Here is a 24,671-nt window from a genome sequence, read left to right as displayed (position 1 = left end):
AATAGCATCTAAGAAAAAGTGTTACGAACCATTTGATTATGACGGTGCGAGTGAGACAAAACGACACAAAAATTTTTCATGCCAAATTTGACACTTTCAATAGATTTAAAGGCGCAGGTCTCGAAAAACATGTTTTACAATCATTTTTTTCGGTCTAACTTAGCTTTGGTTGATCCAAAACTGCCCGAAGTTTATTTAGATTTGAGATTCTTCGGATAGAATTAGCTATGGGAGCTAACTTCAAAATTGGATAGACTCCTTTGAGGGATGTCCTTTTAACTCAACTAAATTGTGTTTTTCATGCAAGTTTTTGATGTTTGATGATTCGTTGACTAACTCCTTGTATATTAAAACGTTTAGCCATTGAATGGTTTTTCTTTTGTATATCCAGAAAAATAGTAATTCAAAATCAAAAGAATTTGAAAATGTGCCAACAAATCGTCAATAAAACTCTGTTTAATTTTTGGGACTTTCCTTCAAATTTCATGAAAATTTTCAGATTAACTACGTCTAAGAAATTTGTTTTAGAGCAACGACTTTAGATAATTTATATTACAGTTTTTTAAACCCACATATACGTATTTTTGATAACATTGGATCAAGAAAACATAAACATGAAAAGTGCAAAAAAAGGCAATAAATACGGGTGTTATCAATGAGTAATGCATTAATTAAATGCACATTGCACTGGGCTATAAAATACATATACCTACTATATATAAACCATTGTGAATGTTTCCACGAAAAGAAGATAAAGCCAATATGGGACATCAAAGAGCCACAAGTCAATAATTGTTATGGTCTTGCCGCCATTAAATAAAACGACACACAATTTCTCCATAAAGATGCCCCTAAACCGCTGACAAAGAGAAACGACAACAGCCACAGTAATAATAATAATAAAATAAACAAGATGAGAGAATGATGATGAAATTTGTTCCCATTTTTATAACGACCAGCAAATCAAGTTGAATATAATCCGAAATTCGTTGGAGGTGTAAATCTCCAGCGGGTGTAGAGACAAGTAGCAACTAACCAGGTGACTGAAGGCCATAAACGTTGATTAAGTCCACACCTAAACCCAGAGGTGGGTCTAGACAATGTGAATTGGGAAAAAACAAAAACATTATTGTTTAAATGTATTGTTGGTTTTTTAATTTTAAAAATATGCTTTCGTCTTTTACAAAAGATATCTCTACATTAAAAATATAAATATATAGTATGTATATTGTATGTAGATCTATTTAGTATATATATATATGTGTATATATTTAATAGGTATATATAATGTAGGCATATAAACTTCTATGTCATTTGGATTTTCACAGAAAATCTTTAACTTGCTGAGTAATGCTTTTTAGTTGTTTCTCCTTGTGCGTTATCTCTTTTCCTCTCTCTCACTCTCTGTTTTTCCCTTTCTCCTTGTTTTTTGTGCACTATATTATGTGTATATCTGTACAATTCCTCTTTTCTTCTTCTTCTTCTTGGCTTAATTTAGTTGTGTGTTGAGCATTATGCATTTTGGAAGATTCAGTTATTGAGCCAACGAATTAGTTCCTTCATGTTATAGTCGTAGTTCTCAACGAATAGAAATATCAACAAAAAAACACTTAGGCGCACGCACAAGGCAAAAAGCAACAACAACTAAAACTATAAACCGTTAACAACAATCTTTAAACGATTACAAAAATTATCTATATAGCTATATCGTTAGACTTTTTGTTACTTTTCTTTGTAGTTGTTTTCTTTTGTTTTTTGCTAGTTGTCTGATTTTTTGTTTAAATTCTCTATTTGCTTACGATTCTTTCTGGCTAATATCACCGTTATCACTTCGGGTGCCTAAACTTGGCTAAAGTCTAGGCAGAAAGTAGTCTTTTGTTGAAACAAATTTTGTGTGCCATTAAGAAGCAAGCAAACAAATAAAAATGAAACAAAAAAACTGCTTCACAAAAAAACTGCATACAGTCCAAAAAGTTGAATAGGCAAAAGGAAAACTAAAGTAAAAAGTTAAATGAAAAAAAAAGAAAGAAAAACGCGACAACAATTAAGAACCAAAAGCTTAGTAATTAAGCCTTAAATTAAAGGTGAGAGACTGCGTTTTGTGTGGTGGTGGAGGTGGTGGTGGTGGCGGTGGATGAGCCGCTAATGAATGGGTCCACCTTATGGTTGGGACGATGGAGTTAGGTGGTGGAGCAAATGTAGCAGGAACTGTTCGACCAACGAATCAAAAATTTAAATGCGTGTAGTTTTATTCGTCGCCGATGTGGTCGAAAGTTGTTCCAGACGCGAACACAGCTCTTGGGCCAAACGCAATTGATTCGCTGCAGCAGCAGCGCAGGAAGTGGCGGCGGTGGTGGTCACTGGCAGTTGGAGACCAACAGCCGATGATTCGGGATAGCTCATGCACACACCCAACCAGCGGGCTTGACTGCAGGCATGGGACTGCAAGAGGGAAACAGAAAAGATTAGTTAGCCAGTCGAGATGGGCGAAATGCTGCTGCAACTCACCATGGCAAAGTCACGCTTCCATTGTACACCACATTGGCCATCACACAGGGGGCAGGAACGCTCCAGACTGTAGCCACCGCATTCGCTGCAGTCGAGAGAGACATGATCATCGGTCCAGGATACACCGCAAGTGAAGCAGGAGCCCATATGTTGACGCAACTCCTCAATGGTTAAGACATTATCCATGTTGATCTCCAGGGGACTACCAACCAGATCTGGCAACGAGGCTGACAGGCCAAGATTATGATGACTGCAAGTAAAAGAAATTTTTTGAGTAATTAGAGATTAGCCATTATGACAAATCACATTGGAAAGTACACGCGTTTTTGACCTTGGCGTGATTATGATAATGAGTTGCGTGTTAAATGAGCTGAGGGGCAAGTAGGGGGACGGAAACTGTACTCGTCGGCGGCGGCGACGACGACGTCGAATGAGCAACCGATGCGACTTTCGCTCGATCATGTGAGCAAGCGCCTGGCGTCGTTTGTTGGTTTTATTTTAGTCAAAGAGCGAGAGAGAGAAAGAAAGAGAGAGGTGAAAATGATAATACAGACATTCAGGGGCGGATTAAGAAGTTGGCCCAAGAATTACCATGAAGTAAAAACGATTTTCAATTATCTAAATGATTGATCTGTTTTTTATGGTCTCTTCGCGTGAGGAATTTGAATAATTGCATTCTGGAAACCTTTTGTTGACTTTAGTATTACGTGAATCCGGCACCGACTTTTAGTTGGATACGACAACAACGAAAAACAACGCCTTCTTTTAACTCAAATGGGCCAAAGTCGTGGCCACATATTCATACATATTGCAGGTGTTTGTAGTTAGTTAACGTGTACTCTGTACCGATCGATAAGATTGCAAAAATCATGAATGAGTCTATATAATTTACAGGCGGCGTCAATGGCGTCGACGGCGCCGTCACCCGCCCATTTCCATTTCCATTTCGTATTTTAGCCCTGACATTGTTTATAATGAAAAACCACAAAACGGAAACGAAGCTTCCAGCTAAATGTGAATCATTTAGATGTATTCAAAAATGTGTAAGCAATCTAACAATACTCTGATGAGGTTAATTAAAAGTATATAGATTCCATGGAAATACTTACGATAGGGGGCTGCAAATATCGGCTATTTGGGGACCATGAACGCTGGCAATCGACATGTTGGCTGCTGTGGGTACTGTAAATATAATAACAACAAAAGAAAAACATAAGGAAAAGTTCATGTACAATAAAAACAACATGCAAGGTAAAGAGTCATTTAACATTAAGAGCAGACACTGTGGAGAGTGCGGTGGGAAGGGGGGAGTTCAATGCTATTTGTTGCAAGGTAAACAAGATTGTTGTACAGGTGCGTGCGTGTGCCATTTAAAATGTCACAGATCACAACTGTACCTCGAAACAAAAACAAAAACCTAAACATAAACTCAAACGACATTCTTTGTAAAAAAATTAACAACTAACTGTGGGGGAGGGGGCCCAGAAAAAGGGGAGGAGCGCTGGAAGGAGGGCGGGTAAATAACCGCTAAAATCCGGTTAAAAGACACAATGGAGGCCACAATATTATTACTGCTGGACACCATCATGAAGATCATGATGATGATGATGATAATGCGTCATCTTTCTCGATAAGTCTTCAATGATTATTATTTTGCGTTAGTTTTTGGCAGACAATTAAAATGTTTTAATGAAACAATGTCATTCGGTGGCCTGGGGGGGTGATTGGACAACGAGGGTGTGGGGTTTGGGTCCATATAAAACATTATTGCGGCACGAGCGCCACATGCCAGTCGTTACGCTGATTTTGGCAACGTTGCAAATTTAATTTCTGACATAAAACAGGCCCAGAGACCACGGAGCAGAGGCTGCCGAGAAGTGTCAGACGGATGAACACATGACTTTTCGTCTCATTTTTGTTGGTTTTTTGCGTTGTGCTGCTATTATTGTTGTTGTTGTCTGTATTCTATATTTAGTTAATATATCATATGAGGAAAATAACATCAAAATATAACAAAGAGGAGACGTGCTAAATTTAAATTTAACCATGGCATATGTAACCAAGCTAACAGCCCCCAAGAGATCTTGCAATGCATTGCATTGCATTCATGGTAAGAATCAGGGGAACAGAATGGAACAGAACGTGCTTTGGCATGGACTGTACCAAAACTATGGAACAGCTCATTGATCAGTTCCGAATGCTTAGATGATGTCGTTTGAATGTAGGCAAACTATAAACTACCTCTGATTAAGTCAAAATATCACTTGTAATGGACAGTTAATACATTATTAAATATATGTATCTTGTTTTTATTTATTTCCTCGTCTCAATGGTAGGCGAATAATGTCAGGGTAGGTTGGGGGAGGGTGATCGGCCCTAGCATATATACAAATCTTTAGTCGTTTCAGATACGTCGCAAAAGCACAAAAAAAAATTGCTGTAATTTATCCCACACACACAAACACACACACACACAATGTATAGTTGCATTTAATTTGATTTTATTTATTTATAGAAGGCCACTCACACACTCTCTCTCTACACAGAGACGACGATTTGTAATAGTTTTTATTTCTATTTTAGTTTTTCTTTTTTTTTGTGTTATGTTTTATTTAGGGAGTCACGGAAATAAATACTTACATTGGGGTTTGTTTTTTCGTAAGTTTTAACAATTGAAATTAATAAATCCAAATCGGGCTTTGATTTCAGCTTAGTTGTTCACCTTGTATGAACCGTTTTTGTTTTGCTTTTTGATTTATAATTGCTTTGAAATTAACTTTAACCGTTGATTGGTATTGTTTTTACTTGTTGCTTTTGTTTTGATTTGCTGTTGTTGTTGTTGTTAGTTGTAGTTGCTAACTTTTCACACTCGCTAGACAGTTAACACTTTGGGGTAAAATTTGCTTAATTGTGTTTTGAGGCTGCAGCGCACTTTTATAATTGGGGGCAATAATTTATTATTATTAAACTTGAAACCAAAAGACCAAGTGGCATGCACGACAAACTGAAAGACTCAAATGAAGCCATTGACTGAATTCACTTTGCTTTTATAGTCCGCGAGCGACAGAGAGAGCAACACACACAGAGAGAGAGAGAGCGAGTGAGTGCGAGAGCGAACAAGGCACGCTCGCTCAGAGACAGCCAACGGCAGTTGTACACAGTGGGTCGGATTATTGCAAAGACCATTCATAAATCACATAGAACGCAGTCAGCTGATCTGTATTCAAGATCAAGCAAGAAATATACCTAACATGATCGACGAACCTTAAGACAGATTTAACACAAAGAAAATTGGAAAACAACATACATTTTCCAGAAAACTCAAAGTTTGCAGGTGTTTTGATGTGATCTTTTGGGAAATTTCCACTTGACAGATTTTTAGAGAATAAAGCAAGACAAAATGGCGGATTTAGTAATTGCTGATTGTTGGTTCTACGGAATTATAAAAATTCTACTTTTAATTTACTATAATTTTACCACTGTGAGTATGGCGTCGATGATATTGCTGGGCATATGGAATGAAAAAGGCAAAGCTAACGAACTGAACTTGTCAGCCCACTCACACGCACACAGAGAAAGATAGATAGATAGAGAGAGAGAGACAAGCTGATACACATGATATACAGACACACGTCGGAGACGTAATAAACCTTAATATGAGGGGGGTCTAAATCAATGCGAAATGCCAAAACAAAGTCAGATGCTGACCAAATTAGCGGTATATATGTAGTTGGCAACAACAGAGAGCCAGCAACAAAGAGAGAGAGAGAGAGGCAGCCATTAACGCAACAATATTGAGAAAGAGCAACAACAAGAGTGATAAAGAGAGAGACAGAGAGAGAGGGAGGGAGGACGATAGGCTCCATGATGAAGCGGTCAAACCGATGCAGTTCAATGTGAAATCAAGTCAATACGTATACGTACCATGGGACAGATCGGACAGTTTAGTATTTTTAACTAAACGTAATCGTCAATGATGATGGGGTTGTTGACGTAGGCAATTCGGACAACAAGTCGAAGAGGAGCAAAAACAAGAGAATTTTGAATAGGAACAACACGGTTGTCAGGCGTCATCAATTCATTTGAATAACAAATCATTTCCCTCTGACAGGTAGTTCACAGCGCCGCGAACGCTGGGAAGGACGGGGACAAAAGAGTAACCCAAACACTGGGCAGGCACAGAGGGCGGCGGGCAATGAGCAGGTGCATTTGTGGGCAGGTAAAATGCCGCCTTTTTATGATTAACCTGAAAATTTGCCCTTTTTCCACACATAAATAAGTATACGCTACATAAACAATTGTTCCGCTTTATCAATAACCATAATCTTATCTTTAGCACCAATTTCATATATAGTTTATTTTGTGTTTTTTTTTTTTTGCATTTATTACGCTGGGCAAATTTCCAAACAGCTGTCTTTCAAAACCGATTTCAAAGTGTAACAGACAAAGTGGAAACTTTAAACGAACCAAAAACTTCATTCGCATGTTAAAAGGAAAAAAGTTTTCCACACATGCAAGGTCTAAGATTCTCAAATAAACCAAGTTGCAAGTCGCACGACGTAAAGATCAAATTTCGCCAGCTTAACGAAAAGGGCGCACAACTAGACAACTGAATAATACCTACATAAACCCAGACCCCCAACCCGGCTTCCAAAAAAAAATATACATATATGTATGTATATTAATGCAATTCAGCAGGCACGTTGAGGTTCAACTATAGTTTATACATACATACACATACAAATGTATATTATAAACAATTAATTTTTATTTAGAAAGCTAAATCGAGACCACTTATACACATGTGTGTATGTACATTTGTGTGTCTAAACATTCCCTACCATTCCTATGCCAATCATTTTACTCCTCCATTCCATATTCCATATTCCGGCACACTTTGCGCGACTGGCATTCAACTTTGCTGCGGCGCAGTTTCATTGCCTTTTGGTTCGGAGGGGTCCATTGTCATCTGGGAAGGTCGCACGGCAATTGCTTTGGGAAGAAGACACCTCATACCTCGCAAACACACACAAAAGCTGACTGAGATTGCGTCAGACAATGGAGATGAGGATAATATTAGTCCAAAAATAACAATATTTGAATAATATTCATAATTTCCAAACCTTTTCATACCCCTTCTCAAACGTCTGTTTAGCAGGCAGTTTCAAGCCTGTCAGGTCCTTCGCCCATTTCGTCTTCCTCATTAAAGTTCGATTGAAATGGCAAAAGGGAGATGCATTAAACTAGTCGTAAGAAGGGCATAAATGAAACTATTGTGGCTAAGCGGCGCCAGGATGACAGTAAAAGCGGCGTCTGTTCGAGACATGACAGGAAGAGGAAGTTATTAAATAAGTGCTCCCTCCACTTTCCATTTATTTAGTATGTCTACGGTATTTTAGAGTCGATTCCGCAACTTGACTCGCGTATTTTTTTTTTTTAATAAAGAGCCGTTTTGCATTTTAAGTTTACTCTCTGGTTTTTTGTTTTGGGTACTTATTTTTATACTCTTGGGGAAACAAAATACTCGAATTTTCTCAAAAATAGATTCAGGTAAATATGTATTGATAACTTAAACGTAATACTTGCAGCAGTTGTGCAACGATATCAAATTACCCTATATAAAGAAATGTTCAGATTTATTAAATCATGATTCACATTTGAAATAAATTTCCACTCTTGATATTCGATTAAAAGTCACTGATCGATGTATATTGTTGGTAGATTAACCGTTATTTAACCGTTACCGATGACTTGAATCAAAATGTTAATCTAACTGATTCATCATTGTTACTCAAACTGGATTTTCTGTATTATAACACTCATCGAAATGTCTCAGATCAGCAAAGTGAACCAATCATTCAAATATTTATAATATAATTGATATAATTTCCGTTATTCATCGTATAACCGATTTCACATAAGTCGACAGCTGTTTTCTGGTCTGTGCTTTACAGAGAAAACACATTTTTACTAATAACAAATTTATTTCACATTTGCCATTAGCAATCTAGGTACAAAAAAGTGACAAACTACAATATTCATATGTTTTAACATTTTGTAAGTAGAAAACTAATTCGGAATTGTATAAACTTGTTATTCTTCTTGTCCTTTCAAGTATCTTTGTCGGAATCTAATTCCGATTTGGAAACACTGTCCTATTCATCCATAAACTCCTATTAAAGAGACAACCTTCACTGCAGTGTTTCCGATTGTCCACATAATCACAGAGTGTCTCATCACTTACTCTCATTAAGAGACTCCCTTTCCATTAATTCAACAAGAGTCACATTTATACCTACTTTTATGGACTTTTATTTAACTTGTTGTTAAGAAATAGTCTAATTCTAGTCTAGTCTAATGACTAAAGAGCATTCTTGGGATTGACAAAGAAGATCATTGCTTTCAGTTTATATAAAGTATTAAAACATTGATGAAGCCATTATCTATTTCATTTAATGGATATGCATCTCTGTCTTTCTGTTGATGGGTATACATATGTGAGGTTGGCTTAGCCCAGGGTTAGCCATGGTTGGTCTTGGCATTTGTTTTTCAAAGTTAAACGCTTGAATTATACATAAGAAATAACTGTGCGAGTGCAAAGACAAGTGCCGCTTGAAAAGACATGCGCTTCCTCTTTGGTTTTGGCTTATTTGCTTTTGTTTTTGTATTTCGTATTTTGAATGTTGTATGTGTGCTTATTTTCATTTCTTCGTTGTCGGTTTATTTTTGTTTTAAAACTTTACTTTGCAGCTATGTAAATAAAGCTGCTCCTGAAAGTAGCAAGTCTTGTATTATTTTTTATTGGTTTTGTGAGTAAATAAAAATAATAAATGGGATGTATATGCCCCCCACTGCCACCCTTAACCCTCTTGGCCGCCGTAATGAAGCCAAAGTGCAAAGACAAAAGGCAACCAGGGCTCCCCCTTTAAACTCATTGACGTCAATGCGAAATCAGGAACAGAAACTCCACTCCCCAATCTCATCCAGAAGTCGAAAAACAATACATGCTTATTTATACCTATCAATGTACATATGTATATAGGTTTCTTCGATCATGAGCCGAAATGGTGGGCGATATCATCTGATTCATGACTTACCAAGAATCTTTATCTATCGACATACACAAACACACATGGGTACACATACATACATACAGATGTATATGAATTTAGAGCTGATATTATTCGTCGCATGTTGATGCTAATGAGTTCATTCGAACTAAAAAACGTAAACTCGTTTCGTGGGATTTCCTTGCATAGCTCTGTGATTTCGTGAATAAACAAACTTTGGCTTAGTGGAATTCCACCACAAGTCGTTTGCTTATGTACTTAATTAATGGGGGAAAAGTACTTCAAGTTAAGTAAAATGTAGGTAAACAGTTAAAACGGGCGTGATCGAACGAAAGTGGGCAGAGATTGTGTGCCTTCGATTCTGATTGCGATTGCGAATGCGATTATCGCCGGACGGAGACGGGCCCCAAAGTGCCCCTCGATGAGAGACAGAGATTTACGAGCTGTGCCAGACACAGAACTGTTGACAATGGCAATTAGAATATGGCTAGAGCAAAAAATGTATAGACCCTGAACTTTGGCATCGTTTTGAAGGGTAAATGAAACAGAAACTATTTGTGAAGATTCCCCTACAACAATTGCATATGTTTTGTAAGAGTTCCGCATAACAAATTTACATACTGTGAAATATGGAATACTATCTAGAGAGACAGATGGGGACAGAGGGCGTCTCTATGACGGATATAGCCTATTAATAGACTAACGACTGTCTGTTATCTATTCAGATGCAGTCATTGAGTGCAACCCTTGAGTGTACTACGTAAAAACACAATGAATGAGTTGCGTTTTACTGTGGGACTTTCCTTTCTTTTACTCGGTTTCGGATGTCAGAGGTCATTGAGGGTGACCGCAAACTAAGAATATGACACAGCTCTAGGTTATCGCTTTAATATCACTAGAACTTCTTCATGGTGTTTATATTTTTTGTTCTTACATTCCCTATTGAAATCTGAATAAATATTTATAAAATCTCTTCCACTGTCAACAGTGAGCTTCAGTTTCATTTTCTTAATGACAATGAATGTAATAGGTTTGGATTCCCTACATTCGAGTAGTTTCTTGAAGAAACTATTAAATAAGAAGTGGCCATCGACCTTTTTCTGGCTATTCTGGTCAAAGCTATTTACTGCTGAACTAAAGACCTTTCCCATGACCAAACATCCAAAAGACACCTCATCCTATCCTGTTCACAACGCGATATCTGTAGAGCATCTACCGACAAATTCTAACTTGTGTCCCTTTGAAACTTCGAATCTTAAGACAATTTAGATGTATTGAATAATTCGATTTGATCAAAACTGTTTACACATGGTTGTCACATTTGTTAAGCAAAAAAAACTAAGAGGCAAGTATATCGAGTTAAATACCTGTACAATAACCAAATTGGAAAAAAATTTTGAGAAATTGTCTTGTTAGAACGGCAAAGATGCAAAACGGACCTAATCTAAAATATGATTACACCTAGGAGGTTGGAAATCCGGCCAGTTCGTCTCTGGTCTAAGGGGCAGGTCAAGTGGGTGATATCTTTTCAGACGTTTGGACTCCATGCTGGTGTCCAGCAGGTTAACGCCCAATACATTGCCATTGGTTTCTAGCCTGCAGAGGTACCTTATGCTCTGGATCATGGACCTAACTGATGGTATGTTAAAGTCTCAGTGGATGACTGAGTTACGCATATAAAAAGGCGCTGGAATCGGTGCTGAATTTCAATTTCAGAGTTGTATACCATAAGTTCATACAGGTTTCAGAATGGCCTTTAGATCAGCTGAGTTTGGATCTCCTGCCCAGTAACCACAACAATTAGAGCAGTTTAGATTTAAGATGAGTTTTCTTGCCCTTGTTGTGAACTTTCCTGGTTGAACGCCTGTCACAGGCGTAGCCAAGGTAGTTCACCTTATCCACATTCGGAAGTGTTCCATTAAGGAAGACTGGAGGGCAGTTGCCCGTGTGAGTGGCGAAAATAATATGCAGCGACTTATCCGTGTTGATTATAACATTCCATCTAAGCAGCAAAATTGAGTTGACTGTTGATAATTTCCGATGCCCCCAAGGGGCATCTGTCGTCTGCATATGTGGCAGTCAAGAGCTGCTTGAGTTTTATTGTATGAAAGTCGACCTAGTAGAGATGGGTCTATTCTCTAGAGGATGGGTCCCATGACACTAACCTGTGAGTCGCCTTTTTTAATGCGCCTAATACTAGTCATAAAACTCTCACACCTGACAAATCTGCCTTTTTCAGGATTCCAGGTGCATATACCCTCTTAAAGAGAACTAATAAAGGTGTTACTAGAATCCTTAAGAAAGTTTTGGTTTGTTCTGATTTACTGCTAGCAAGTTGAAAGTTGTTTGTATTGTATTTCATAAAATTTTTGAAAAATTTCGTTCTATTTATGAACTTTGTTTATAAATAGCTAATGCCTTCAAGACAGCAATTTGAAAAATGTATGAGGTGAAACTTTTCTAAGATTATTTTAACTGCATATTTGGTATACATTTCACTACCTGAAACACGATATCTAAGTTTACTAAAATTAATGGCTGCCGCTACCTTAACACACAATTAAACATTTTTTTCGATTTTATTTTGTTTTGTGGTTTAGAATGGGTCCGGAAAACACTTTTTTCGTTCTACTTATCGCATTGATCGTTCAAAGTATTAGTTCAAAGTTTGCATTATCGCAACCGCAATTGCGTCTGGCGCATATTGAATCTGATGAATAAATAAATCAAGCAACTATATAGAACTTCAAATTCCGATTTTGCCATCAAGTGAAACCCCCGAGTGGGGGATACACAGAATGGGAACATTATTCTTGCCGTTTCCTCCGTCGTGCGCACAATTAACACTTGCAAAAGTCTGGAGAACTGGACAGTCTTAATTAGCAATTTTGCATAATGCAACAGTTTGTTAATTACACGTGAGACAATGGAGCGGGGAGGGTGGGAACTAAGGGCCCAACAAGTGGCTGGCCCCCCATGCTAATGGGAATCAACAACGACAAGTTATTGCGGGTAAACCTAGTTAGTCAATATAAAACATATACTAAAGTCGTCTGACGCTGTGCCCACCGTCAACGCAGTCGTTTTTGTCGTCATCATGATGATCATAATGGTTACTCGCCTCTCTGTTAGATTTGCGTCGTATGAAACGTTTACTCAGATGTACCAACCAAACAGAGCAACTGAAAACTGGACGAGAAAAGTGTCGAGCGAGGTACCAGTTTGAACCGATTTCTACTGCCGTGACAAGAGTTTTTCTGTATGCAATGTGGACATGTTTTATCAGCGAGAGTGTGCGTGTGTGTGTTAAAATTGTAAATTAATAAAACAATGAAGCAAACTAATAAATGAATGAATACGGAATTCGAATTGAAATCAATCCTCCATTCACACACATACAAACACACATACATACACATATCGATCCGCAAATCTGTACACGGAGAAAACTACTTTTAGTACAAGAATTTACTTTTTGTAATCTGTAAAACGATTCACAACTGACAATTTGGACAGGGGTGTGTCCAAAGTCTCCTGTTTTTATACCCTTGCAAAAAGGGTATATTAATTTTGGTCAGAAGTGTGCAACGCATAGAACGAAGCATCTCCGACCATACAAAGTATATATATTCTTGATCAGCACGACGAGACGAGTTCAACTAGCCATGTCCGTCCGTCTGGATCAACGCAAACTCCTCCTAGACCGTAAGAGCTACAGAGCTGAAATTTTGCACGTAGGCTTGTATATACTGCAGGCGTTGTATATCTCGGATTCAGCCGGATCGGACCACTATATCATATAGCTCCCATACAAACCCCAAAGTCACGAACAGTGACTTTTCTCAATAACTTCGTTGTTTTCTATGCTATTATCGTGAAACTTAATATTAGAGAGTTTACTACGCCTATAAGCGACTATGCCAAATTTGATCAAGATCGGGTGACTATATCATATAGCTCCCATACAAACGGCCAAGTCACGAACAGTGACTTTCTCAATAACTTCGTTATTTTCTGAGCTATTGTCGTGAAACTTAATATTAGAGAGTTTACTACGCCTATAAGCGACTATGCCAAATTTGATCAAGATCAGGTGACTATATCATATAGCTCCCATAGGAACGATTGGTCGAAAACAGTGACATTTGTAAATAACTTCGTTACTTTTAACGCGATTGCTTTTAAATTAAACATTTCTTAATTTAATATATATGTTAATGACTGTGCCGAATTTGATAAAGATCGGGTGACTATATCATATAGCTCCCATAGGAACGATCGGTGGAAAAAAGTGACTTTGATCAATATCTTCGTTATTTCCTATGATTGTAGGCCTTTCTTTCTCAAGCTTAAGCCTTTTTAGATAAAACGTTCTTCCACATTGATGGCTAATAGGTAAGGATAGAGTTACCAAAAAAGTTGCAAGGGTATACAAACTTTGACGCGGTCGAAGTTAGCCCCGGCCCTCTGGTTAGGAGTAAGATTAGTCATATAATTCCACATCAATTCTGTTTTGCTTTATTTACTTCAGGACGTGGACGGATCCGGAAAATACAGACAGGATTTATCGACGTCTTCAAAAAACCCTTTTGTTTAGACCTGCTGAACCCGTTCATGTTTCAGGATGACATAAGTACAAAAATTACTCTAATTTTGTTGAAAGAAATGGTTTTAATTCGTTTAAAAAGTATTTTCTTTCTAAGATTTTTGGAGTAGTATGGCAAAAGTACTTTGAAATTTATGTATAGGTAACTTATCATAGGGTATACAAATGTTTGATGTTAAGATGTCGATATAGTAGATTTATCATTGGTATAAACAACTCAATTTAGCAGAGAAACTTTCTGTTTAATGTAATTTTATAGAAAATTTAAACCCACTTTGTCTTGTGTACAATGTGAATCTTAGACGGATCAGGGAAAAAAATATTTCTGAGGGGTCTCTCCGAATAAAAATTGATCAAGATTTTGCAACTCAAAACAATTTGAGTAATTTCGCTGTTGGGCTTCTTTTAGAATGAAAATGTATCAAAATGAAACGTTCAGTTTGAAGACTCACAGGTTCAGCGTAAAGAGGTCAAAATATGGTGAAGAGCTCGATATTTGGTGGGGTGTCCAGACCCCCTCGATTGCCTACAGTATGCGGTTACTTGATAAACCAAAATCCACTTGAAATCCAAAGATTGCAATCAAGAGTTTTTAAAACATACCAATTTTCTAAGAATGAGATACTAATAATTTTAAATTTCAAGCACTGGTGAATTGAGGTAAACATTTTCGGTCTTTGAAGTTAATTAATCTTTGAGATTAAAATATTGCTATAAATCAAAGAAACTACCAACATAATAACTGCTGACTGTTTTAACCGAGTTCAAAATACACGTCACTTTTTTCTCTCAGTGTGGAAAATGTATAACCCCCATCCAGCCCTGAGACCGGCTGAATGCCAAAAGAATTGCTGACAATGTTCATGTCGTTCCTTGCATTAGAGGAGTCAACGGGCGGGGGCTTGGCTTAGCTGGGAGAGGTTATAACCAGTTGCTTCTCAAATGAATCGGCGCTTGGAGGCCGATTCAGGTTGAAACCAGAATCTAACCATGAACTCAGAGCTGGTTAGCTCGATCTATGGTGCTAAAACCACAAAAAGAATTATCAGATTGCATACCGAATGGGCATTTTCCATGATCACCTGTGCCCAGACGGTCAGTCGGTCGGTTGGCCGGTTGGTCAGTCAGCACACTTCCACTTTTGTTGCTATTACTGGAACTGCTGCTGCGGCTATCAACTTTCGATGCGGTGCCAAATTGGAGGTGGAGCTGGCTGCTGCGTAATATGAGGCCAGACAATGAGACTTATCAGCCGAGAGAGAGGCTACGACGTCGCCGTTGGCGTTGGCGTCGTCCCCTTTGCCACAAGTCCAAATGGACTGCGCGTGGCGTTTCGTTCAGTTTGACTATAATGAGCATGGGAACATAAAAACTGACAGACAGACAAAATACATACCTACAAATACACACATGCCTGCATACATATGTATGTGCGACGTTCTTATTTTCACTAAAGAAAAAATTGTCATTACGTTTGTCATTTTTAATAAGCGTTTATGTAAGCACCTTATGCACACGGGGTGCATGAGAAACCGCCAACTGAATTCTAAGTGCAATGAATTGTGTAAGGAAAATGTTGTTTAGTCTAGACAGTAGACAACTCCCGCGATTGCATGAATCATGAGAAGATCTTTCAGTGGAAGCCACAAACAATGCGAATTGAAAAATTCCAAAAAGGAGATAAGATGTGCGGGATGATCACTCCCGCATGATAAGGAAACCAAATATGTTAGCTATAGAATGTACATACATACATATATGAAAAGATCACCTGAGTCAGGGTAATAGAAAGCAAATCACTCCCCGAACATCTGGATTAGCACATACCTAAAACCGAATGAATTTTACTAGTCAAAGGCCCAATTTCAGCACGATGGCTTTAAAATTTAGCAACTAGTTCACGATGATTTAGGCTGACAGACAAGACTAGCTCAGCTCTTCCTTCTGAACTCAGATCTTCTATTTTCTTTCTTATCAAAATATAGTTTTAAATTCACCCTGTTGATATTTAAGATGTGCACGGGTCGTGCCACTATTTGTGGACCGAAATTCACGTTAATTTTGTATTTGTGTAGTGCTTAAATTGTAAATTCTTTAAAACACATACATATGTATATATTTTTTATTTGAAGGATATATGTACATATATGACATGGAAATAGATTGCCATATACAACATTATTCTTTATTAAGTGACTTCTTTTTACCAAAAAGAAACAAACTAACAATGAGTAATATATTACTTAACTGCCATAAAAAAGACGAACAGGACATCTGGAACAAATCTGGACAAAGGAATCATACTAATCCTTTATATAATTCAAAAATATTTCAGTCCAGACTGTGGTATATACAGATCAAAAACTTATGATCGTATTTCTGTTTATTTTCAGAAATTATCATCTCTAGTTGATATGACAAAATGTTGTACCAAATTTCAATACAAAGCCCAAAGGTAGATAAATAAAATTGACACCCAAGTAGATTGAAAAGAAATCCATACAAACAAGTGGGTAAACATTTGCAAATTCGTTTTTTTTTTCCAACTTAATCATGACTTTCATTTGCAGTTAAACAACAGACACGAAAATGCTCATGTCGTGCTTCCGCATTTGAGTCCGGATCTTAAGGATGCCAACTCCTGGCAACCTCATTGCTCACAGCCATGCCCATTTATAGCCACGACTCACGCAATTGGGTCTTAAAAGCCTTAAACGACAAACACGTGTCGGCTAGAATATTAGGCATGCCGAATATTGGAGACTCACGCTAATGTCATAAAGCACTTGCTTTTTTTTGGTTTCATTTGTTATTTCATTTCGTCAAAATTTCCATTCCCATTGAATGTCAACTGGCATAATCCCACAGATTGATATTTGCACAATTAGTTGACGGTTTAAGGAAGGGTCGAACCGGCGTAGTCACATGCTAAACTCGTGAATTTCACAAATTCGCAACGGACAAGCGGAACGTGTGAACAAAAGCGAGACAAGTGGAGCGGGTGCGTCGCACGCCTAATCTCAGATCGTAGATAAAACGTAGTTGGAACAACAAAAAACACAAAAATATTATTAGACAAAGCAATTAATTTTGGGGCTGGACACGTAATTGATGGATGGATGAGCTAGCTGGGTGTCTTTTACCGTCGTTGGTCTTCTAAAAAAAGTGGAGACAAAAATATCCAGAGTAATTTATATATATATATGCCTATATATAAAACATGCGATTATAATCGAGCATTCGAACATTCTTTTAATATAATAAATTGTATAATTGATAGCCTTTTAATATTTGCTACAATAAATATAAAGTTATTGTTTGGGGCTGGGGCCTGTTGTTGAAAGGCGATAACTAGAGCAATTGATGGGGATTAATAAAAGTATTTTAGACCAAACAATCAGTTTCCGGCCAGGTGAAGTCTGTCCCCTTTTCCCCAAGGAGAGGGAGGACTTTTCCCCGCTATATACTGAGCTATCAAATAGCGGTCAAGAACAACCTCTTATTGTTAGTTACGACTTTTTCATTCAATGGCGAAATGTTCCTTGTTCTCGTTAATCTATTACGACAATTCAAGCGGCAATCTAACTAAAGAGATATACATTTACAACCCACAAATTCGTTAAGTTTTGACTGACCTTTTGTTTAATTAACATTTTTAATGATAAATGGTTTTCTAGTATTGACGATTCAAATAAATTTCTAAAAATGTTTTATAGACTGAGAGAAGCACTAAACGTTTCTGGATAAATTCGGTTTAACTATTATTTTTTTAATAATCTTAATTAATCAATAGGACAGGCCAACAAAACTGGGACAAGTCCCAGACTCATACTAATGGATTTTGCTGCGGTTAATAAAGAAATTCCAACTCAACAGCAACTCAAATGAACAAGTCATACTTTCAACTACAGTGAAAGCTCTAGTCATGGACATCATCCGCAGGCGGACATCTCCCCTAGCCCTTACAGTCTTTCAGGCGAACAAAAACACTGGAGCCGCGTGTGTCCACCCACGGGAGTTTCCACAGTACATTCATTTCTTTTTTGATACGAAAAGTGGTTTTTGATCTCTGGGTCAGAGTTTTGTCGACTTGCGTAATTATCAGCAAGTAAACCAATAACTTCCGAAAGCAGTAGAAATGAATTTCACTATTACTCGTTTTCGAGTGTTTTCTGGCCAGTAATCAAAATACAATTTCAATTTAAAATTGTATATACTCCATTCTTTGTAAAACGGAACAGGAATGGGGTATCCATTCTCTGAACTCTTTCGGTGGAGGAGTGCCTTTTAAAAGTCGTCCTGCTAATACCGTTACTGAAAATAGTTAAAGGAGCAACATTTTAACGAAAGAAGATCTGTTCATGGAATAGTTTAAGACTCAAATCGGTCCACGGGGATGTATTCAGCTCTGTTCCGACTTAAATAGAACGGGCCATATGCATTATGAGCTTCGGAAACGGAATCTCTATTTAAAATTAATGTGCATTTTAATTGAACACGGTTTGAAACTAAAATATATTCTTTGTGTAGACCGTACATATGTACATACATATGTATATGAAAATGCTTTAAGGAATTCGTATTATTTATGTTAAATCATAAAACCTTTTAAAATCGATAGAAGAGACGGACTGGAAAATGCCAGTGTGGAAGATAAGTGGCGCTTATCTAATACAGATAGTCTAGTATATTATGTATGGTATTAACAATTTTAGAGTTAACACAGTTTATGGCAGGAAAACCCGTAAGGCGTTTCGTTGATAAGGGGGTATGACCAGGTCTGTTGCAAGGCCAGAGCAAAGGTAAACATTGCAAAAAATTTTCCAGCACGCGATTGGCGCGTTGAACGTTGATAATAATAGGGAACAATAATCAATTGATTAACCAGTTCTAGTAGCTTGTCTAGACTATAAATACACACTTGGTTGGCTCGACACTAGGCTAATTATAGTCATATATGAATGTATTTACCCATAAAATTCAAATTGCTTAGCGCAGCAGCAGTAGCACCTGAACCGGCGATGTTACAAAAGTCGGGATCGTCTACATCGAAGATGATGCCATCTTCCCACTCGGTTACAATATGAGAATTGTTGTTGTTATTGTTGTTGCTGCTGCGTTGTTTCATCTGACAAAGAGGAGAGAGAAATACATATAGCAAGAGAGAGAGTGGGAGAGTAAAGTAATGCATTTTATACACGTGGCCAAAAACAAAAGCAACAAAAAAATGCACCAAAGTTAATGACAAGACAAAAATAGTAAAGTTGACGGCGTGGGCTAGGTGGATCGTTGGCACAGGGGCGGGGAAGTGAGTGGAGGACAGCTGTTGCTATCCCCCTGTCACACACACACACACTTATGTACATACATATGTACAGACGCGTGCAAGTATGTACATATTAAAGTATCTTTGGTGATTGGCCTGCATGCAAAATCAATAGATAGACGCGATGCATTTTATTAATGTAGGTGAAGGTTTGTTGTTGCTTTTGCTATTCATTTTTGCCATGTGCAAGCTCACCTTTGCTCCAAGCTGAAAGACGAATCTTAGTTTATCCTGCTGCGACTACTGCTGCTTGCGCTGTAGACGTCCTGTTAGTCCTCTGAACAGTTTTTACGAACACGAGAAGCAGGCGAAATATCTGTGGAAAAAATGCCCTATGTTAATTGTTGTAAATGGGAGGGAATACTTTGCACCCACCAAGAGCGACAAGAATCCATTGTGTACAGATGACAGCAACAGAGACTAAGGACTCTAAAAACACCAAAAACCCGATTTTCTGATGGATACCGGGGCTCAAATATTCCTGTGTTTTATTTTGTTTTTTTTTTTTTTTCAGTGCAGACGATAATTTTGTATATCGATTTGTTATCAGTTATCGGACCGAATGTCGACTATTGACAGTCCTCAATATGTTATCGTTTATCGATGTCGAAATTAATGCAGGTGGCGCCTCTGTGAAAATGGGGCCAAATGGTCAAATGTACTAACGCCTGATGAGACGAACAACAACAACAAGTTTTTGGCCAAAATATATTCGGAAAATCTTAAAACAATTAGAATAAACAACTCAAGAAACATGCACATACTGATTTCGACCAACTAAAAGAGAAAACCAAAATTGAAAAATTATCAAAATGGAAGAGAATATGTGGTAACTAAACCGTTTGAGTCAGCAGCAGAAGTAATAGTAATGACATTGGCAGAAGCAGAGGCAGCGCTGCGACAGCGGCGTGACGTCGACTTCTTATCAGCGCTGCAGCTCACTAATTTAAATTAGACACGTTGACGTCGCTCCTGCCATGACTAATTTTTGATTTCTTTTTACAGGATAATTGAACTGGAGTCGGCTTTGCTTGATGACTGCAATGTTAATGACATTTTCACGATATGCCAGGGGAAAGCAGTGCCAGAGGCACTACGTCCAGATGTGTGGCAAGTGTGCTTGGATGTGCGCCACAAATCGGATCAGATGTCGCTGTTCAATGAGATATACGATCTGCCATTTCAAAGCCAGTTGCGTGAAGATTGCCAACGACATGTAGATCGGATGGGCAATGAGGAGGAAGACAAGGTGTCCGTTGTCTCGGATCTCGAGTCCATTATGACGTTCTACTGCAAGAATCGAAATTTACAATATGAACCCGATAATGGCTGGATTGAGTTGCTCCTGCCGCTGTTTGCTCTCAAGCTGAATCGCTCGGACACTTTCAATCTGTTCGAGGCCATACGGGACACTTATATACCCAAAGGTTGCAAGCCGAAGGGCAACGTCTTCCACGTCTTTCGTCTGCTGTTGCTCTACCACGATCCAGAGTTGTGCAGTGTTCTGGATACCAAAAAGATTACTCCCGATCTCTATTCGTTGTCGTGGTTCCAGTCCTTATTCGCCTCCTGCAGCAGCCTTTCGGTGATAATTGCCATGTGGGACCTGTACTTTCAAAACGCTGACCCGTTTATGGTGTTTTTCCTGGCGTTGATCATACTGATCAATGGTCGAGAACAGATACTGCAAATGAAGGCCAACTCTTCGTCCAAGGAGGAGATTATCAAGTTCCTTAGCAATATGCCCTGTGCTTTGGAGGTAGATGATGTCCACGACTTTTGCTCCCTGGCCCAGTATTATGCCCTAAAGACGCCCACTTCATTCAAAACGGATTTCCTCAAGGCGCTGTATGGCAAACAAAACGATTCGCCCCGCAGCCAGGAGGAGTCCACCAAGGTGTCGCAGGCACTGTGCCTTCCTGTGTCAGTTTATGAACTTGTAGAGAATTCGGCAAGTGAATTTCCCATACCAGATGCAGTGCGTTTCTTTCTGGTCGACTGTCGTCCAGCGGAGCAATACAATGCTGGACACTTGTCCACAGCATTTCATTTGGATTGTAATCTTATGCTGCAGGAACCAGTGGCCTTTGCCACTGCCGTCCAGGGCCTTCTGGCGGCTCAGCGCCAGTCGATCGAGGCCAATTCAAATGCCGGCGGTGAGCATTTGTGCTTTATGGGCAGCGGACGGGTGGAAGAGGATCAGTATACACATATGGTAGTGGCCTCATTCCTGCAAAAGAACACACATTACGTGTCTTTGCTAACTGGAGGCTATACCTCGATACACGATTACTTTGGGGATCACATGGCCGACTGTCTGGAGGATCACAACGTGGCCAAGTGCTTGGTTTGTCAACAGCATCAGCAAGTAAAGCAGGTGCCTCTTAAGGCATCCTCCGCGTCCGCATCTGGCCAATCGTCCACAGATCTTTTCAGCAAGTTTTCGGCTGTCATGAAATCCAAATCGGCAGAGGTCAAGGGTAAACTATTGGACATCATAGTAAATCCTAGTGCCCAAAATGGTAATCATAATTTAGGCGCTGGCGGTCAAATGCAAGCAGCCACCTCCCAGGATCGCCATGTAAGCGCCAAGGAGCGCCAGGGCAAACGTTACAGGAATGTGGCGCCCGTCTTCAGCATCGACGACGAGACCGAGGACACCTTTAATTCAGAAATAAATGGGGCGGGTGGTGAGGTTGGCACACCGTCGGCCGACTCCAAAGAAATCGTTCAGCTGAATCAATATTTCAAAACGGCCGACATCATCAATGCATTCAAATGCCAGGAGGTCCACATCAATGGCTATATGTATGATAGCCATTTGATTATCACGCCCTCTCAACTGGTCGTTCTGCGCGAATTAGGCCGGGGCCAGGCCCAGGTCATGGTGCGGCGTCCATTGGCCAGTATTGTCAAGATTACGGCCAAGAAACGACATCGGGACCTCATCACCTTCAAGTACGGGTTTCCCGATGGCGATGGCCTGCTCATTACCGATATGGATCGTTTCCTCATACCAAATGCCACAGCGGCCACTGCCTTGGTCTCCAAGCATATAATCGATGTGCTCGACAATGCCAAGTAGGAAGAGCGGCTAGACAACCATACACACACACACACAAACACACATACACAAAGTGCAATCTTCAACTAATGTAGTTTTAACAAAAAAAAATTGGCAAAATGTTTTCCTTGTAGTCGTAAACAATTTTTTATTTAACCAAAGTGGCAACTGTAACATACGAAACACACACACTAACTCTCCCAATATTACAGACTATTCCCCCCTACCCCCACTCCCATCCTCCACCTTTCCATCCGCTCAAATATTAACCAGGTGCAAATCTAATGAAAACCTTTACAAAATTCTGCCTTGTGACTTATAAACATGTAAAGATATAAAAATGAACGCAACGTAGACAAAAAATTTAGGAAAATACAAAACCAAGAACTAATATTTATTGCAGTTATGAAACGTATAAATAAAACAATGTATTATATTCAACACGAAATATTCTTTGCATCAATAGAAAATATTTTTTCGACTTGTCCTATGTGAAATTTAACATACTACTATGCCATAGTAACAATCGGTCGACAAAAAGCTCTTAGCCGAATCAAATTGAATAGGGTTTCCAGTGAGAAGGAAATAAAACCATTCATTTAGTGAATTCAAAATACGAATTGATTTTATAAGAAATCTTAGGCTCTTGCCGGTGACAATTGTTTTCAGAAGATCTTATTCTAGTGAGACTCAAACCGACGTTTTCTTAGATTGAAAACAACCATTATTTTAGGCTCGGCTTCGTCCTAAAACATAAATTAACGATTTACTTTATTTGTTTGTGATAATCAACTATGAAGTTTTAGCATTGTATAAAAAGTTATGCCATTACATTTCTGGAGATCCTTTGGAAAAGCCTCCTGATGTTAAAGAGACAACCTGCTGCTGTGTTTTCCTTCAATAATCCCCAAATACTATCCTGTGTGTCATTAGTTTATTCGTCATACCGTGCGTATACGTGATGAGATGTAAAGTTGCGGCTTTCAGTTGAGCTGAAATATGCACGGGGAAACCATTTATTCAGCTCCAAGCTATTTCTATATAAAACTCCTACCATATGTTTTCAGCAATAAATCATCAGCAATTCCCCGTTCAGATAAAAAGTTTGTCAGTTGTTTTTTATTATACACAAATTAAAAGTGCAGCCGGTTACCAATCATTTGTCATCGGCTGAATTGGAAAAAAGGAAATAAATGATAACGATTACTGGTTTCTTGAAAACATTTGAAATTGGACACCCGCATAATTTGATAAATGAAAAAAAAAACTAAAAACATTCGCTCAGTAGACTTCTCAGTCATTTATATGAAGAAGATTTTGATAACTCACCTTTGGGACTATCGCAATGCGATTTAGAACGACGCGTCGTTAGAATTCCTCTGATCTCTCACAGGACTTGCGCGATATTGTTGATGTTTTATTAAACGAGAAAGTCTTCTTATCTCAGCTTTCTTCAGGATCTTTCCAGGATCTGAAATATTCAAGAAGAAGATGAAATATGATAATTTGAACAATCAGAAAGGTTGCAAATTGTAAAAGTTAAACCATGATAATTCAAAGGAAATGCCTGGGCCAGGTTTGTTTAACACTGGAGAAATATAGGAGTTTACAATGTATTGTTTTTTCTTGTTGCTGTTAAGTATACATATTTAAAATATGTCCGGACTTGGACAATGATTGAATTCGATGAAAAACAGAAGCCGCAGAAGATTTCATCGGGTGGGTCTTCAATCATCATCTGCTAATGAGACTTGCCCTACCAGTCAGGATCAGAAGTATACATAATATATATATTTCAGCATGCCAAGAAAATAAAAAACACCTACAAGAACACAATTTTTATGCACCTAATTTTAAGCAAAGGAATTAAAATAATAGATTACAAGTTACGATATTATTTCTAGACAAATATCTAGTCTGAGATTAGATCTTTGTTAGTCTTGCTTTGATTTACTTGGAAATGAAAAATTGCAGGCTCAGAAAGGACTATTTTGTCAATCGAGTAAATCTTTTAAAACTAATGACTCACTTAGACGCACGTTTGTTATTTTGCGTTTAAATTTTGTCAAGTTGCCGGCAAAAGTAGATAAGTAAAAA

General features: G+C 38.4%; 2 protein-coding genes and 1 long non-coding RNA gene across 5 annotated transcripts; 2 read left to right on the top strand and 1 right to left on the bottom strand.

Annotated features, from left to right (window-relative positions):
• Positions 1 to 1,385: 1,385 nt before the first annotated feature.
• Positions 1,386 to 20,038, bottom strand: Pino (Pinocchio). 2 transcript variants are annotated; one of them, XM_068284285.1, is made up of 6 exons: positions 19,886 to 20,038; positions 19,706 to 19,826; positions 19,156 to 19,312; positions 3,618 to 3,690; positions 2,509 to 2,758; positions 1,386 to 2,442 (listed from the first exon to the last, which is right to left on the bottom strand). In XM_068284285.1, exons 3-6 carry the CDS (start codon positions 19,310 to 19,312, stop codon positions 2,233 to 2,235), a joined length of 690 nt encoding a protein of 229 aa, XP_068140386.1. In that variant the 5' UTR covers positions 19,706 to 19,826; positions 19,886 to 20,038; the 3' UTR covers positions 1,386 to 2,232. The 2 variants fall into 2 exon arrangements, with proteins under 2 accessions (XP_068140386.1, XP_068140388.1); XM_068284287.1 differs by lacking the exons at positions 19,156 to 19,312; positions 19,706 to 19,826; positions 19,886 to 20,038 and adding an exon at positions 5,149 to 5,523.
• On the top strand, positions 12,643 to 17,482 carry LOC137572598 (uncharacterized). Of its 2 annotated transcripts, none has more exons than XR_011031705.1 (3): positions 12,643 to 12,792; positions 16,578 to 16,693; positions 16,755 to 17,482. It is a non-coding gene; the product is annotated as an uncharacterized lncRNA (long non-coding RNA). The 2 variants fall into 2 exon arrangements; XR_011031706.1 differs by lacking the exon at positions 12,643 to 12,792 and adding an exon at positions 16,251 to 16,269.
• A 108-nt stretch (positions 20,039 to 20,146) lies between the features above and the next one.
• Positions 20,147 to 23,022, top strand: TBC1D23 (TBC1 domain family member 23). The gene is made up of 2 exons (XM_068284284.1): positions 20,147 to 20,339; positions 20,516 to 23,022. Exons 1-2 carry the CDS (start codon positions 20,323 to 20,325, stop codon positions 22,593 to 22,595), a joined length of 2,097 nt encoding a protein of 698 aa, XP_068140385.1. The 5' UTR covers positions 20,147 to 20,322; the 3' UTR covers positions 22,596 to 23,022.
• Positions 23,023 to 24,671: the final 1,649 nt, after the last annotated feature.

The sequence above is a fragment of the Drosophila tropicalis genome, unplaced genomic scaffold (genome assembly GCF_018151085.1).
Source record: "Drosophila tropicalis isolate 14030-0801.00 unplaced genomic scaffold, ASM1815108v1 contig_39, whole genome shotgun sequence".
Classification (NCBI taxonomy): Eukaryota; Metazoa; Arthropoda; class Insecta; order Diptera; family Drosophilidae; genus Drosophila; species Drosophila tropicalis.
The sequence above is the reverse complement of the archived record's forward strand: the minus strand, read 5'-3'. Positions and strand labels throughout refer to the sequence as shown.